This window comes from Maniola hyperantus, chromosome 22 (assembly GCF_902806685.2).
Source record: "Maniola hyperantus chromosome 22, iAphHyp1.2, whole genome shotgun sequence".
NCBI lineage: Eukaryota > Metazoa > Arthropoda > Insecta > Lepidoptera > Nymphalidae > Maniola > Maniola hyperantus.
The window spans coordinates 7,791,557-7,808,026 of record NC_048557.2 but is presented as its reverse complement, the minus strand read 5'-3'; the positions used below and the strand labels follow the sequence as shown (position 1 = coordinate 7,808,026).

The window sequence follows — 16,470 nt, the reverse complement described above, 5'->3', positions numbered from 1 at the left end:
TACCTCATGAACCGTACCTAATAGATTGAGAGTTGTAATTTTTACTATGTGTATTTCTATTGCTATAATAATTAAAAATATAATGTTATATATCTTGTATGATGGTACGGAACCCTTCGTGTGCGTGTCTGACTTGCACTTGACCGGTTTTTTTATTGCGAGATATGGATTGACGACAATCACGCTAAGTAAAAATAATGATGAGGTCTAGGTTGCCTTGCTTGCCTAGAAGATGCCTATTCACTCTTGCCATGAAGGTATTTTGGTTATTGAAATTTAATACAACTTTTTAATTATAGATAAGTACATTTATATACGAATTAATACACTTTTATTGTGCACCACAAAAATTACTACAGAAAAAACATATAAAAAGCTAAACAAAAATATAGACAGGTACAACCACTCCCTAGCGATCTTTGAATCTTTATTTATTTATTTACAAACATACCTAATACAGAATATATAAGTGAAAGGCGCATCCACATTTTACAATAGCTCTATACCAAAATCACATATATTATACTGAATAAATGAACCAATGTAAAATGTTTCTTCAATTAAAAGACCTTCTTTTTGATTCGCCGAAAGATTCTCGATGTATTTCACAAAAGTTTCTTGCACTTGGGGATCTGAAAAAAAATATAAATCTGTAGGTAAATCCGTATAAGAAGAGTTAGATAAACTGTTTGTTTTTCATATACATCCCAATCCCAAAGCCAGTTTTTTCCGGGCGTAGGAACGGTAGATTAAACCTACTTAATTGTAAAGTCAGCCGGAAAAAGTTCAAAATTGAGTCTGCGGCCCAGCTGAGGGGGGGGGGGGGGGGGGGGGTGGGGGGGGGGGGTGGATGACGCGTCCGCACGTCTTTCTTCCAAGTTCTTGTAATCAGGAACTTACATAACCTAAACTTATGCTCTCCTACAAGCAGCGAGAAATCATTCTGCTTCTATGGTTGACATTCAATCTTCTCGTACGAAAGGTTTTTGCTCAACGTTTCCGATACGAACCGCTTAAGGTGTGCAATGCCCTTCTGGCGTCCGTGTTTCTTGCCACGTACCTACTATAGAGTAATATAAATACTTTCAAGGCCAGAGCTGTGGCAAGAGTGAATAGGCATCTTCTAGGCAAGCGCGCTCCAAGTAAGACCTCATTGCTTTTTATTAAGCTTTACTGTCGTCAAGCGTAAGCCTTGGAATAAATAAATAAAAAATCATTATCATTACCAGTGCCCGAGAAAGCCCTAGGGCCAACCACCATTCTGGGTGTAGGGTCGTTGGTATACAGAAAAGACTCGCTGTCCTCAAACCGTAAGTCCTTTAGATTTGGTATGATGATGGTCACCACGAATGACGCTGGAAAAAAAGTTTCATTAATGTTACCAAACGCTTCTAGCAGCCAGAAAACACAAATAATGGATTAATAATAAAGAGCCACAACAAAGTATATTTATTTTAGACTGTAAAGTTTAAAAAGTGCGTATCGGATTCACACACAAATTTTAATGGTCCCGTATCATCGTATAAGAAATAACACTTTGAAGTTTCTAAATTTTCATGACGGTCATTTTGAAATTTTTATTATGCTGTTGTAGCGACAATAGAAATACACATTCTGTGGAAACTTAGCATCCAAATATTAACCGATCAAATAATAAGTAGATATGTACAGATTATGTTACACTAGCGCATTAGGAATAAGCCTACAAAGCTAGACGTAAGTGTTGAAAAAATAAAAATAAAAAAAAGAATCAATGAAATTCTGTTAACACATTATAGAAACAAAATGTGTGTCTGCGGTTTATCAGATTTTCGTAAAAATGTGTGGTTTCTAAGTGTTTCAGTTCTACTTTCTTTCTCAAACATTTGTATGTTAATCTTTGCCAATTTTGTTTTACCAAAATCTGGAAAACCACAGGAAGATCTAAGTCAGTCAAAGTCAAAGTCAAAGTCAAATTATTTATTCAGAATAGGTAACATGTTAAGCTTACTGATGGTCAGAATTGTTAATTTGTAAGATACTGATGATAGTTAATTACGTACTTAAAACTAAGCTACGAGGGTTTCAAACGCGCCCAAGTCTAAGAAGATCTCTACTTGTTTCTAGAACGTGTCTACAAAAATTAATTCAACTTGATTGGTTAATATTCCAATAAGTACCAAACTACGTTTGTATAGAACTCGCTGGGGAGCGAAAAAAATTACTCACAATAGGTAACATTGAAGGTGGGGTCCATGTTAACAATAGGCTCCTTTCCTCTACGGTGGAATCTAAAATAATGTTCATCACCACTAGCTGTAAAGTCCTTGAATTCGACTGCGAGCAGCAGCTTATTAGTCTTCTTGTTAATACTAAAAATAACATTTGAAATTACATTCATCATCATCATTATCAACCGAAAGACGTCCACTGCTATACATAGGTCTCTTGGTAAGGACTTCCACATGCCATGGTCACACGAATATGTTGCACGGTCTTGCACCGCTTGAATCCTGCGGCCCAAGGCAATTGATGCTGACTGCTGGTGAATCAATGTCGTATCGTAGGCGGGATATTGACCCCGAGTTTTGCACGATATACATTGCGGGTTTGAAAAAATTCTAAATTACCAAAACTACAAGTATATGACAAATATTAGATTGTGTTTAGGTAGATACTAATAGCTCTAAGTTTTCGCTAGAGTTATAATTACATTTACGACCTGTTTATGTAGCTAAAGTACGACCAACTAGTTACTATATGATGCCCGCGACTTGGTTCGCGTGGATTTAGGTTTTTCAAAATAACGTAGGAACTCTTTGATTTTCCGGGGTAAAAAGTAGCCTATATGTCCTTCCCCGGAATGCAAGCTATCTCTGTCTTCAATTTCGTCAAAATCGGTTGAACGGATGGGCCGTGAAAGGCTTAGCAGACAGACAGACAGACAGATGAACAGACAGACACACTTTCACATTTTCAATATTAGTACGGAATGGATATGGATAAGGGCGGTTTATACATTTTCTAATTGTTAATTTTTAGTGGAGAGTTCGCTTGAATTAAAATTTATCCGAACCTAATTAAAACCGTTGCTTTAGCAACGGTTTTAATTAGGTTTCCTTTTATATATTTAGATTTATCTAAATATATAAAAGGAAAAGGTGACTGACTGACTGACTGATCTATCAACGCACAACTCAAACGGAACGGATCGGGCTGAAATTCGGCATGCGGATAGCTATTATGACGTAAGCATCCGCTAAGAAAGGATTTTTGATCCCTTAGGGGGTGAAATAGGGGTTTGAAGTTTGTGTAGTCCACGCGGACGAAGTCGCGAGCATAAGCTAGTACTTACTAAAACTCCACAACTTGTCCATTGATCCCTGTTAACCGAAGCCGATTCGATGTTACAGTCAGATTCACTCTCGGTAGATAGAAAGTGGACTGCGCCTTATACAGCGGTGTCGGTGCAGGTCCGAGGGCCTCCTTACAACGAGAGTGTTTGGCAAAGTACTGCCTGATGCAGAACATATCGTACAGTCGACATGGCCTTTCGATGTATGATAGGTCATTTTCGTCTGAAAAAATAATAATTGAGCTTGATTTGGGAGGTCGGGGGTTCGATCTTGGGCACGCACCTCTAACTTTTCGGAGTTATGTGCGTTAAAAGAATTTAAATATCATTTGCTTTAACGGCGAAAGAAAACATCATTATCTTTTGTCACCCAAACTACACTCTTATTATAAGTAACCGATATTATTTTATTTTATACTAGCTTATGCTCGCGACTTCGTCCGCGTGGACTACACAAATTTCAAACCCCTATTTCACCCCCTTAGGGGTTGAATTTTCAAAAATCCTTTCTTAGCTGATGCCTACGTCATAATAGCTATCTGCATGCAAAATTTCAGCCCGATCCGTCCAGTAGTTTTAGCTGTGCGTTGATAGATCAATCAGTCAGTCAGTCAGTCACCTTTTCCTTTTATATATTTAAGATTTATTTTTATTGAACCACCAACAGAATCATACAAAAAAAAATTACATTATTCAAATCTCAAGTGCCTAGTTATTATGTAATTCAAATTATAGGCGGCTACAGCATGCAAATTTAGACAAATCTCGTAATCTCGACAATAGTAAGTCGTGCGTAAGAACTTAGAACTAATAGCTTATGAAAGAACACAAAGGTAAGAAAGAAAGAAAACCAAGAAAACATAAACTCAACCACAAATTAATGCTGGACATCTTCCATTTGAGATTCAAGTTCTTTGACAAAAACAAATTAAATTTTCCAATTTATTGTAGAACAAATTTTGAAATTAATTTGACCAAAACTACGTAATAAAATACGTAATATTTTTTTATCTTATATATTAAGATATCACTTGCTTGAACGGTTGCTTGCTTGAAGGAAAACATCGTGAAGCTTGCTTGAACGGTGGCTTGCTTGAAGGAAAACATAGTGAAGAAACCTGCGTGCCTGAAAGTTTTCCATAATGTTCTCAAAGGTGTGTGAAGTTTGCCAATGGATTTTAGTCTACCGACTATGGACAACCCTTCTCACTCTGAGACCCGTGCTCTGTAGTGAGCCGGCGATGGGTTGACCATGATCACGACGTAGTAAAAAACTTTTAAAAATATATTTACCCTTAGAAATACCTTTATAGGCCGAGTCGTTCACGGCTAGGCAGCCAACAATGAAAAAACTCAAACACACTAATGTTTTAAAAGTCATTTTGTAATAATTCATCTTAATTACGCTTCATACCGTTTTATATTATAGATTTAATGATAGCGTGATCAATGTTAGAATAGTAATACTTAATGTTATTAAATTAAAATATAATTACGAAATTAAAATATATATAAAATTACTATATAACATGATAAAATTGGCCTAAATCTTCGTTCAATTATCAAATTCTTTAAAGGTCGTTGAGTGTTATTCTTAAATATTTGATTATTGCTGATATTTTGATTTCCGATGCAGCAAAAGCTACCTTTAATTAGAAATTAAAAAAAAAATTTGCTTATCTGACTTAGGAGTTCAGTACCTTGCAGCATCAGGATTGAAGAGTTGGAATCCAAAGTTCAATGATGTAATCTATGCTTGGTACCTAAAATAATACTGCACCATCGGCAGTCCCTGAATCACTATAGTTTAGGAGTTCTGTATCCTGCATCATCAGAGTAGAAGAGTTGGGACTTAAGAGTCCAAGCATGAAGTTGATGCTTGGTACCTACGACATTAATTCACTATGAACACTTCCTGAATCTTGATAACTTAGGCGTGCAGTAACCATGCAGCATCAGGATTAAGGAGTTGGATCCAGAAATATTTATGGGATCACTATGGAAACTTCCTCTGTTGATTAAAGAAAAATTGCAAATCAGTCCAGAAATCTCGAAAAAAATCGGTGAGCAAAAATCGGCCAAGTGCGAGTCAGACTCGCGGCAATTGTCGACTAGTCCGGCAACTCAGTTGACACACCGTTCACTATATTATGTCCCCTGACGACATGTTGGCACGATTCCAAATCAAACATTAACCCTAAGTTTTAAGGAATGAACCAAAAAACAAAGGTGCCAAGCCCACATAACCGCAGGGAACAAATTATAGTGAACGGCCTGTGAATCCTGAAAAAATAACAGAAAATGGCAGCTATGTTTTTCCTAACTAAAAAACCGGCCAAGTGCGAGTCAGGCTCGCGCAACGAGGGTTCCGTACTACAGTCGTATTTTTTCGACATTTTGCAGGATAATTCAAAAACTATGATGCATAAAAATCAATAAAAATCTGTTTTAGAATGTACAGGCGAAGACCTTTTATATGATACCCCACTTGATATAGTCACTCACTTCGAAAGTTGAAAATACTAATTATTAGTTCATGATCACAATTTTTTTTTGTGTGATCTAACTCTAAATTCACGGTTTTCAGATTTTTCCCCAAATGTCAGCTATAAGATATACCTACCTGCCAAATTTCATGATTCTAGGTCAACGGGAAGTACCCTGTAGGTTTCTTGACAGACAGACAGACAGACAACAAAGTGATCCTATAAGTGTTCCGTTTTTCCTTTTGAGGTACGGAACCCTAAAAAAGAACAGTCATTTCGAAAAACGGACTTCAACTGCCACTGCAAACTAGGAAAAACAAATTCTGTTTGTTCACGTGTTTTGAAGACGACGAAAAACGACGAAATGGACGTTAGCGCATATCGTCCATGTCGTTTTCTGACCACCAGATGTATAGTAGATGTAATAATATGATGTAGGTACTTATACCGCTACCATTGACTTATATATTACGTCGTAAGGACAGGGCCATTATGAACAAGCAAAATGGCACCGACTCATTGGTCCTAAAATGTTTGTTTAGCACCAATGCAACCACAATGACGTCTGGATTTCAAACGGGTCCTTTATTAGTATCTAAGAGGTGGTGCTGATTTATTTGGTTCCAAAACCGTGAAAATATATATGATATGATATGCTTGGGCATATCTTTGTCATTTATATCGATGACCGCTACACATCGTAGTTTAAATACCTACTAGTGTAATTTTAGTAGTGTAGTATAGTTTTTCATATTTCTAACAATAAATAAGTTAAATGTTATAAAACACTCCATTAAAGTCAAGATTTTTTAATATACCCATCACAAAGTGTAATTCATTTAATCAACACAAATAGTCCATGCAAAATGACTCCTCACGCGCCATTTTTTAACTATATGGGTCAACTGTCATATCAAAGGTACGGTTCACCTTCGAAATAAGGACGAAGATCGTACTTTTGACATAAAATTTGACAAAGTTAAAATGGCTAGTGAGGAGTTAATTTTTACGCGTTATACACAGTATTATACTTGCCTTGTCGTATAATAAAACTATAAGTCGACGATTCCGTATATAAAATACAGCTTGTATTTTGAAAATTTTATTCGGAGGAAGCATTATTATCGAAACAGAGCCAGTTTTATTTTTTAATGCTATAATTGTCATCACATCAGATAGCGGGTGATGGAGAGAGCTATGCTTGGAGTTTTTCTTCCTTAGGTTAACCAGAGGCTCAGAATAAGGACTGTTATAAGTAGCCCTATTGTGACACTTACTGTTAGAGCGAGATAGCTAAATGCATTTAAGCTCATGTTAGAACGTGACAAAATGATTATGTTTTGTCCTTATCACCGTGGCCACTTTTTTTGTTTGTCAAAATGTATTTGTACGCAAAGAAGTTGGAAGTACTACTACGTATGTTTGTACGTGAGTATTTGACAAACAACGTGAAGTGTAGAAGGAATGACATTTCACAAGTAAGAAAATCTGCTTGAGCGAGAGGGGCTGAGGGGGCCACGCTAGTTGCAAATCTGGACATATCTGTGATTAGAGGTAACCGACATAGCTCGACGGGTTGCGAGGCTGAAGTGGCAATCGCGCATAATTCGATTCAATAGACATTGGGGTCCCGAGGTGCTAGAATGGCACCCTCGCACCAAAAGTCCAAAACCGCAGCATCGGAAGTCCGATAGGGTGGACAGACCATATCAAACAAGTCGTAGGGAGCCGCTGGATTTCTAGCGAACTTTTAACGATGATGTCGATGAAATCACATACCGCAGTCAAGGGCTAACTTTTCATCAAATAAAAAAACCACACAGAATACATACATACATGCTTCATTTATTTTATTAAACCTTATAATCGTTTAATAAATCAAACGTTTAAAGTAATTTGAGTCCAAAATCACAAATGTTATATTGTATAAAGGTTGCCGCGAAGAATGCTGCTTCGGTCAAGAAGAACTCTTGAACAATTACGCGCCTGTTGGCCTGCAGCGCTGGTAATGTCTCTCGCACACCTGGATCTGAAAAAAATAGGTTAATTTAAACCCTACATGTATAATGGAAATCACTCACGATAGTTTAAACGCTAAAACATCAGCTACTTGTTCACAATGATTAGTACAATGACCTTCTTACGGGTTTAAATCTCTCCAAAGGACCAAATATGTAAGCTTTTGCTTTATCTACCTGAACTGACGAATGCCTTGGGTCCGAAGTTAAATCTAGGGTTTTCGTCGTCCACGAACGCATATGTCTCACTTCTATCCAACTGCAAGTCATCAATCACCGGAATTATCGTAGTTGTAGTCACCGAGTCTGTGAAATCATTACACAATTTAATCATCAATCTGGTATTAATTGACAACGAGTCAAATCAGTAACTTTTTATCAAACGTCAAAACGCGCTTATATTATAGTTCGTTGATCGTAACTTGACAATATAATATTATGTTGGCGCCATTGCAAATCACACAACAATAAACCCTAAGTTCTAAGGAATAAAGAAACAAAGCAATGGTGCCAACACATTACTCACACGTCAAGTTACGATGAACGCAGTATAGTATGGGAGTTTCTATGAAATATTGGTGTGACGTCACAATTATTTGACGTACTTCTTTAGTTTAATCGATAATTCAAAATGATTATCCCACATAAAACTAACAAAGGACGTGGATTTTACCTACTTTGGAAAACCCTCTATTTAATCATTACTGAGAAATAATTTATTTTTGATATAGTCAACATCCCTATTTGATAAAAGATACTGATTTGACTAGTTGTCAAACACCGGATTCCGCGAGAACTTAGAAAAACGTGTATGGGATTTCGCTACAATCTGACGCATTAAAAATGTGAAGGCGGCCGCGAAAATTCAAATTTCAGTTAGTTTTTCGAAAATAGTCGACTAGAAAATCGAAAGCTTATGGTAATGAGTTTTGCGGGCATAACACTTATGTATATCTACATGTTTTTCCATTAAAACTTTGGTCAAAAATACTCATTTACCTACTTCATATTGTTCCTGAAAGATAATTTTCAGAATTTTCCCAGATTTGCACAAACATGAAGTAAATGAGTATTTTTGACCAAAGTTTTTATGGAAAAACATGTAGTGTAGATGCATAAATTTTATGCCCGCAAAACTCATTACCATAAGCCTTCGATGTATGATTAGTCTACTATTTTTGAAACACTAACTAAAATTTGAATTTTCGCGGCTGAATCTATCAAACCACCAAAGAAGCACCCTTTCCTTGCGGAAAAGGGCTCCGAACAAATTCGCGAGCGTTCCTAAAAGCGGAATTCTGCAGCATTGTATTAGTATCCTTAAAATACAGTATTAGAAATTGAATTACTAAAGTAAGCGAATAGGTAATCCACATTAACCACAGGCTCCCTGGCACGACGGTGGAACCTGTAGAAGGCATCTTTGGAGTAATACGTCACGTTCCTGAACCGAATGGAGATTACCAGTCTATCAGTCTCCTTGTTAACGCTGCAAATAAAATAAGAATTAAACTTAGAACGGCTATGTGAAACTTGTCATACATGTCTAGAGTCTACCACTGGTTTTTTATACAGGGTGTAACCAAAACGCTGGCAAACACGAAGACAGGTGATAGTACTGATGATTACTGATATGATACCACAAAAAACACGAATAAAAAATAATCCTATAATTTTGTTAAAGTTTACGATATATTGCAAATATTATAAATGCGAAAGTGTGTCTGTCTGTCTGATAGTTTTTCACGGCTCAACCGGCTGATTTTGGCGAAATTTGGTGCAGATATAGTTTGCATCCCGGGGAAGGACATACTTTTTATCCCGGAAAATTGAAGAGTTCTCACAGGATTTTGAAAAACCTAAATCCACACTGACGAAGTCGCGGGTATCATTTAGTTGCAAATAAAATGGACGGTCGAGTAATGCGGTAAATAACAGCTACCTACAATGTCATGATCACAATCCCCTCTGATTGACTGATGCTCGCTTACTATTGGCTACAATGCATCGTTGCGACAAGGATACCATAAATTCAGCCAACCCCAACTATTGTGATTGTAAAAATTATTGATGCAATCGACCAGCGGATCGGCTTGAAATTTGGCATGCAGAAACTATTATGACGTAAAATTTTTCTATATTGAGCCCCTAAGGGTTTTTTTTTTTAAATATTCTTTATTGTACACAAAAAGAAAAGACACAAAAAAGAAACATGTAAAAGAAGAACGTACAATTATCGGCCTTATCGCTGTGAAGCGATCTCTACCAGGCAACTAGGTTGAAGAGGATTTAAAGGCTAGTGAAACTGGGTTTAAGGTTCAATAGGGGTTTGAAATTTTTGTGGTCCACGCGGGTGTCGCGGGCATCAGCTAGTACTTACTAGAACTCTTCAATATTTCCATTATTAAGACCTGAGTATATAACATCAGTAGCACTCAAGGTCAAGTTAACATCTGCAAGGAATGTCGTAGATACGGGTCTGATCAAGGGCTCTGGTATACGTTCGTAAGATTTCTTGCAATAAGAGTTTTGGTCGAAATACTGTTTTATACACTCATCCATGGAAATGTGGCAAGGTCTGTATTCGTCAGCTGTGGAAAGATTTATTTGAATTGTAATCTTAGGCACAGAACGGTTACGCACTCATCCGATCCGAGTCCGTGAAAATCTAAATATATAAAAGAAAAAGGTGACTGACTGATCTATCAACGCACAGCTCAAACTACTGGATGGATCGGGCTGAAATTTGGGATGCAGATAGCAACAAGGCATACAGCATAATGCTGAGCTGGAACCAGCTCTTAGCTTTAAGTTGTAATGTGTGGCACAATTGCATAAATAAACGTCTTTTCTTTCTTCTTTCTTTCTTTCTTTCTTCTGTTATGACGTAGGCTTCCGCTAAGAAAGGCTTTTTGAAAATTCAGGGGGTGAAATGGGTTATGAAATTTGTGTAGTCCACGTGGACGAAGTTGAGAGCATAAGCTAGTACGGATATAAAAAACTCACATCGAACTCTGATATTCCTTACACACTAACCCTATCTCTGATCCAATCTAAGGCTAATCAGTGGACATCTTGGACATAATATATCATTGAAATTAAATTTAAATTAAATTTATTTATTCAACCAAGAAAGTGTTGCACAGTACAAAAACTCCTTAAATAATTATTTAAGCAATATTCTTATATTCCTCAAATAATACCTATTAATTGATTATTCTCTTTATTTATTTTTATTTGTATTTTTATTTTATTAATTATTGTGAACTTGACTTGAACTTGACTTTGAGTTCTAAAATTGAGTGTCAGAGGCTTTCTTCCGTAAGAGAGACGACAGTGTGTAAATTCCTTTGCCACTGGGCAATAATATATAAATCTAGTCCAATTAAATCGCATTTATAGTTACTGAAATAGGTAGGTACGTGACAGACGGACAGACTTTGTCGTCTCATATTGGGTTTCTTTTTACCATTTTGGTACGGAAACCCAAAAATAGATTACGATGAAATGCGTTTAATTAGATATTCCATAAAATTCCCGAGCCTGATGTTATAAAATCGTAGGTACTTACTTATTTGACCATTATTGCCATTATTTCCACCCTGTGATCCAAAGTTTCCATTATTTCCACCCTGTGATCCACTGTTGCCACTCTGCCATCCAAAGTTGCCATTCTGCCATCCAAAGTTTCCATTCTGCCATCCAATTTCTGCCAAAAATACATAAAGCCATTGTTTGGAAAGAATAGTTCTGTGGAAAATTTCATTTCATTTTCAATCGTACTATATTCATAGATATTAGTTGGTATTACGTGAAAAGGTCTCTGATCTTGGACCTGCGCAGTGGGTGATTTATCGATCTACTTGGTAGAACGAAGTAGAGGTGAGAGAGTGCCTATACCGTTACGCATAGGCGCTTGTTATTTAACGTATCGTTTGGTGGGCTATAGATGAAGCGAACATAGAAACAGTCGAGGCGAATTTATCAAACAAATTTTTCATTTTCATAACCGTTTTGTTTATAAATTTTATTTGTACTCAGTGGGTAAATATATACTTACGATTTTGACCTATACCATTAGGCATGTTAGCCCAATTACTCCAGAAGTTATTATCTGTAATAAAAAACGTTTGTGATCAAATGTTTTAAGTTGGCATCCATCAAACTTCCAAATCCTTTGTACTTACTCAATTGGCCATTGTTGCCATTATTTTCACCCTGTGATCCAAAATTGCCATTCTGTGATCCTGTATTGACATTATTTCCAACTTGTGATCCAGTGTTGGCATTACTACCGCTTTGTGATCCACTGTTGCCATTCTGCCATCCAAAGTTGCCACTGTTTGGAAAGTAAGGTTCTGTGAAAAAATCGACTTTATTGGTAATCATACTATGCTCTAGATATTGGTTGATGTTACGTTAAAAAGATCTCTGATTTTGGACCTGTTTAGTGGGCAATTTAATGATATTCAGCAGAACAAAGTAAGAGCTGATAGAGTGTATGTGCTGTCACGCACAGACTTGTCAGTCAACCTTCCTTTTGCAGGTTGTAGTTAAAGCGAATATAAAAATAATCGAATCAAATAATTAGTGAACAAATTTTTCTTTTTCATGACTGCTTTGTTTATGTCATTTATTTGTATTGAGTTGGTAAATAAATACTTACGGTTTGGACCATAAGGCATGTTAGCCCAATTGCCCATTGGACCCCAGAAGTCTGTAATATTTTTTTTAAGGATTAATAATTATGATTAAAAAATAAAATTATGATAAAATATTTAAGTTCGCATCCATCGAACTTTCAAATCCCATAGCGTACTTACTTATTGGGCCATTATTGCCATTATTTCCACTCTGTGATCCAAAGTTGCCATTATTTCCATTCTGTGAGCCTGCATTAAAATCATTTCCAACCTGTGATGCAGTGTTGGCACTATTACCACTCTGTGATCCACTGTTACCATTTTGTGACACAAAATTGCCATTATTTCCATTCTGTGACCCTGGATTAACATTATTTCCAAGCTGTGATCCAGTGTTTGCATTATTACCACTTTGAGGCCCACTGTTACCATTCTGTGACACAAAGTTGCCATTATTTCCATTCTGTGACCCTGTATTAACATTATTTCCAAGCTGTAATCCAGTGTTGGCATTATTACCATTTTCAGATCCACTGTTGCCATTCTGTGATCCGGTATTGACATTATTGCTGACTTGTGATCCAGTGTTAGCATTGTTACCACTTTGTGATCCAGCGTTACCATTCTGTGACACAAAATTGCCATTGTTTCCATTCTGTGACCCTGTATTAACATTATTTCCAAGCTGTGATCCAGTATTGGCGTTATTGCCACTTTGTGATCCACTGTTACCGTTCTGTGATCCTGTATTTACATTATTTCCAACCTGTGATCCAGTGTTGGCATTGTTACCACTTTGTGATCCACTGTTGCCATTCTGTGACACAAAATTGCCATTGTTTCCATTCTGTGACCCTGTATTAACATTATTTCCAAGCTGTAATCCAGTGTTGGCATTATTACCATTTTCAGATCCACTGTTGCCATTCTGTGATCCGGTATTGACATTATTGCCGACTTGTGATCCAGTGTTAGCATTGTTACCACTTTGTGATCCAGCGTTACCATTCTGTGACACAAAATTGCCATTGTTTCCATTCTGTGACCCTGTATTAACATTATTTCCAAGCTGTGATCCAGTATTGGCGTTATTGCCACTTTGTGATCCACTGTTACCGTTCTGTGATCCTGTATTTACATTATTTCCAACCTGTGATCCAGTGTTGGCATTGTTACCACTTTGTGAGCCACTGTTACCGTTCTGTGACCCAAAGTTGCCATTATTTTCATTCTGTGATCCCGTATTTACATTATTTCCAACCTGTGATCCAGTGTTGGCATTGTTACCACTTTGTGATCCGCTGTTACCAGCCTGTGATCCAAAGTTGCCATTATTTCCATTCTGTGATCCTGTATTTACATTATTTCCATTCTGTGATCCAGTGTTACCATTATTACCATTTTCAGATCCACTGTTGCCATTCTGTGATCCAAAGTTGCCATTATTTCCATTCTGTGATCCTGTATTGACATTAATTAAATTCTGTAATCCAGTATTGGCATTATTACCACTTTGTGATCCACTGTTACCACTCTGCGATCCAAAGTTGCCATTACTTCCATCTTGCGATCCTGTATTAATATTAATTCCACCTTGTGATCCACTGTTTGCATTATTACCACTTTGTGATCCGCTGTTGCCAGCCTGTGATCCAAAGTTGCCATTATTTCCATCCTGTGAGCCTGTATTGACATTATTTCCAACCTGTGATCCAGTGTTGGCATTGTTACCACTTTGTGATCCACTGTTACCGTTCTGTGACCCAAAGTTGCCCTTATTTCCATTCTGTGATCCTGTATTTACATTATTTCCAACCTGTGATCCAGTGTTGGCATTGTTACCACTTTGTGATCCACTGTTACCATTCTGTGACACAAAATTGCCATTATTTCCATTCTGTGACCCTGTATTAACATTATTTCCAAGCTGTGATCCAGTATTGGCATTATTGCCACTTTGTGATCCACTGTTGCCGCTCTGTGATCCAAAGTTGCCATTATTTCCATTTTGTGATCCTGTGTTGAAATTATTTCCAACCTGTGATCCAGTGTTGGCATTATTACCATTCAGTGATCCATCGTTACCTGAATTACTATTTTGTGCCATAGAGGCTACGAGATGTGATATTTGTTCCCACGGGATGTCTACGAATAAAATCACAATTGCAAATAATAGGTACTTATTAAATTATGAATAAAGCTCGTTTCACACTACGGGATATAATATATATTATAGTACAGTCAAAATTGACATTCAAGGTTACAATAATTCGCATAGAGCTAAAAATTTGTACGAATGTTGGGAACAACAATATTGGCCGGATAATAAAATTTGTATCCCGTAGTGTGAAATGAGCTTCAGGCATAATAATATTATATACACGGTGACTTTGTAGCCGTCTTACAAAAACAAACTAATTATTGTACCCCATAGCCATTTACTACTAAAAAGAGAGAGCAAAAATCAAAAAGAAAATTACAAAAAAAAATTACTCGAATTTTTTCTACAGTGAATGAAAGGTTCAAAGGAAACGCAGGCGCTAGCTCATTCGTCAATTTGATGTATTTTAACATTTTTTAAAAATGTAATAAATTTTTATTTAATCTTTTATATTACTAATGTATAGGTACTTAGGAGACATCGAATATATTATAAGTGGTTTGCTTTTGTAAATGACTAAAAATTATCGGTATATTGATTCACAGTAATAAAACCGCACAACTAGATCCAGAGTTATTTTATATGAATACAGTTTATAGTAATCCTTGTGTAGCTTTAAACGATACATTATTATTATTGAAAGGAAAACTTCTTCAGGTGCGTTGAAATTTTCCAGGTCGCGTCAACTAACATGCAAGTTAATAGTTCTTGGAATGCAGTTAAATAATAAAACTAAACTATTGTTAATGATTTTAATTTACAAATTGTGATATTGTAAATCAAATTAAAAATCCAAATATTCTGTTATTTTATAATTTTAAGTGTAAATTAAACTTACAAGTTTGACCACCATTATAATTGCCATTATATTTGCCTCTCTGTGATCCAGGATAGCCATTATCTCCTGAGTATATCTGTGATTCAGCGTCAGCGTTATCTACAACTGGACATCAAATAAATTTACCTATATAGTAGCGTTAGTATAATAATTATTCTTTCATTTGTCTATACTAATATTCATCATCATCATGATCAACCCATCGCCAGCTCACTACAGAGCACGGGTCTCGTCTCAGACTGAGACGGGTTTGGCCATATCTACCACGCTGGCCATGTGCGGATTGGTATAGACTTCACACACCTTTGAGAACATTATGGAGAACGCTCAGGCATGCAGGTTTCCCCACGATGTTTTCCGTCACCGTTAAAGCAAGTGATATGTGATTACTTAAAACGCACATAATTTCGAAAAGTTAGAGGTAGCCCGGGATCGAACCCCCGACCTCCGATTAGAAGGCGGACGTCCTAACCACTAGGCTATCACAGCACACTAATATTACAAAGAGGTAAAGTTTGTAACTTTGTTTGTAGGGGATAGTCTCTGGAACTAATGGACCAATTTTGAAAATTTATTCACCAGTATAAAGCTAGATTATTTATAATAATAAGTGATAATTTTAAGGGGATGAAAAAATAATATATTTACCTGTGGAAACATCTTTGTCAACTATCTCGTCTGTGGCTAGACAGCCAACGCTAAAAAGACCAAAACACACTAAGGTTTTCAAAATCATATTGCAACAATTCATCTTAATCGCTCTTCATACGTTTTTATAGATTTAATGATAGCGTGATCAAATTACAGACATTGTAATCAATAATCATTGTGCTAAATTGGTAGCACCGGCGGTTAAGGATCATTCAAATTTTAAGTTTGATATATTTTTCTTTGTTCATGATAAATAAGACTTTGGTCTTCAAGCACTGAGGGATTTTTAACAAGAAGACATCTTCGGAAGATCAAGAAGATTCGGCACGACATTGGATT

General features: G+C 36.5%; 2 protein-coding genes across 2 annotated transcripts; both read right to left on the bottom strand.

The window, feature by feature from the left end:
• Nucleotides 1-489: 489 nt before the first annotated feature.
• LOC117992726 (fibrohexamerin-like) lies at nt 490-6,311 on the bottom strand. The gene is made up of 5 exons (XM_069505992.1): nt 6,293-6,311; nt 3,335-3,557; nt 2,209-2,351; nt 1,227-1,355; nt 490-632 (listed from the first exon to the last, which is right to left on the bottom strand). Exons 1-5 carry the CDS (start codon nt 6,309-6,311, stop codon nt 490-492), a joined length of 657 nt encoding a protein of 218 aa, XP_069362093.1.
• Nucleotides 6,312-7,706: 1,395 nt separating this feature from the next.
• LOC117992725 (putative uncharacterized protein DDB_G0286901) lies at nt 7,707-14,588 on the bottom strand. The gene is made up of 8 exons (XM_069505991.1): nt 12,662-14,588; nt 12,505-12,555; nt 12,026-12,196; nt 11,410-11,547; nt 10,219-10,429; nt 9,188-9,327; nt 8,016-8,144; nt 7,707-7,849 (listed from the first exon to the last, which is right to left on the bottom strand). The coding sequence occupies exons 1-8, from the start codon at nt 14,586-14,588 to the stop codon at nt 7,707-7,709; spliced, it is 2,910 nt and encodes a 969-aa protein (XP_069362092.1).
• Nucleotides 14,589-16,470: the final 1,882 nt, after the last annotated feature.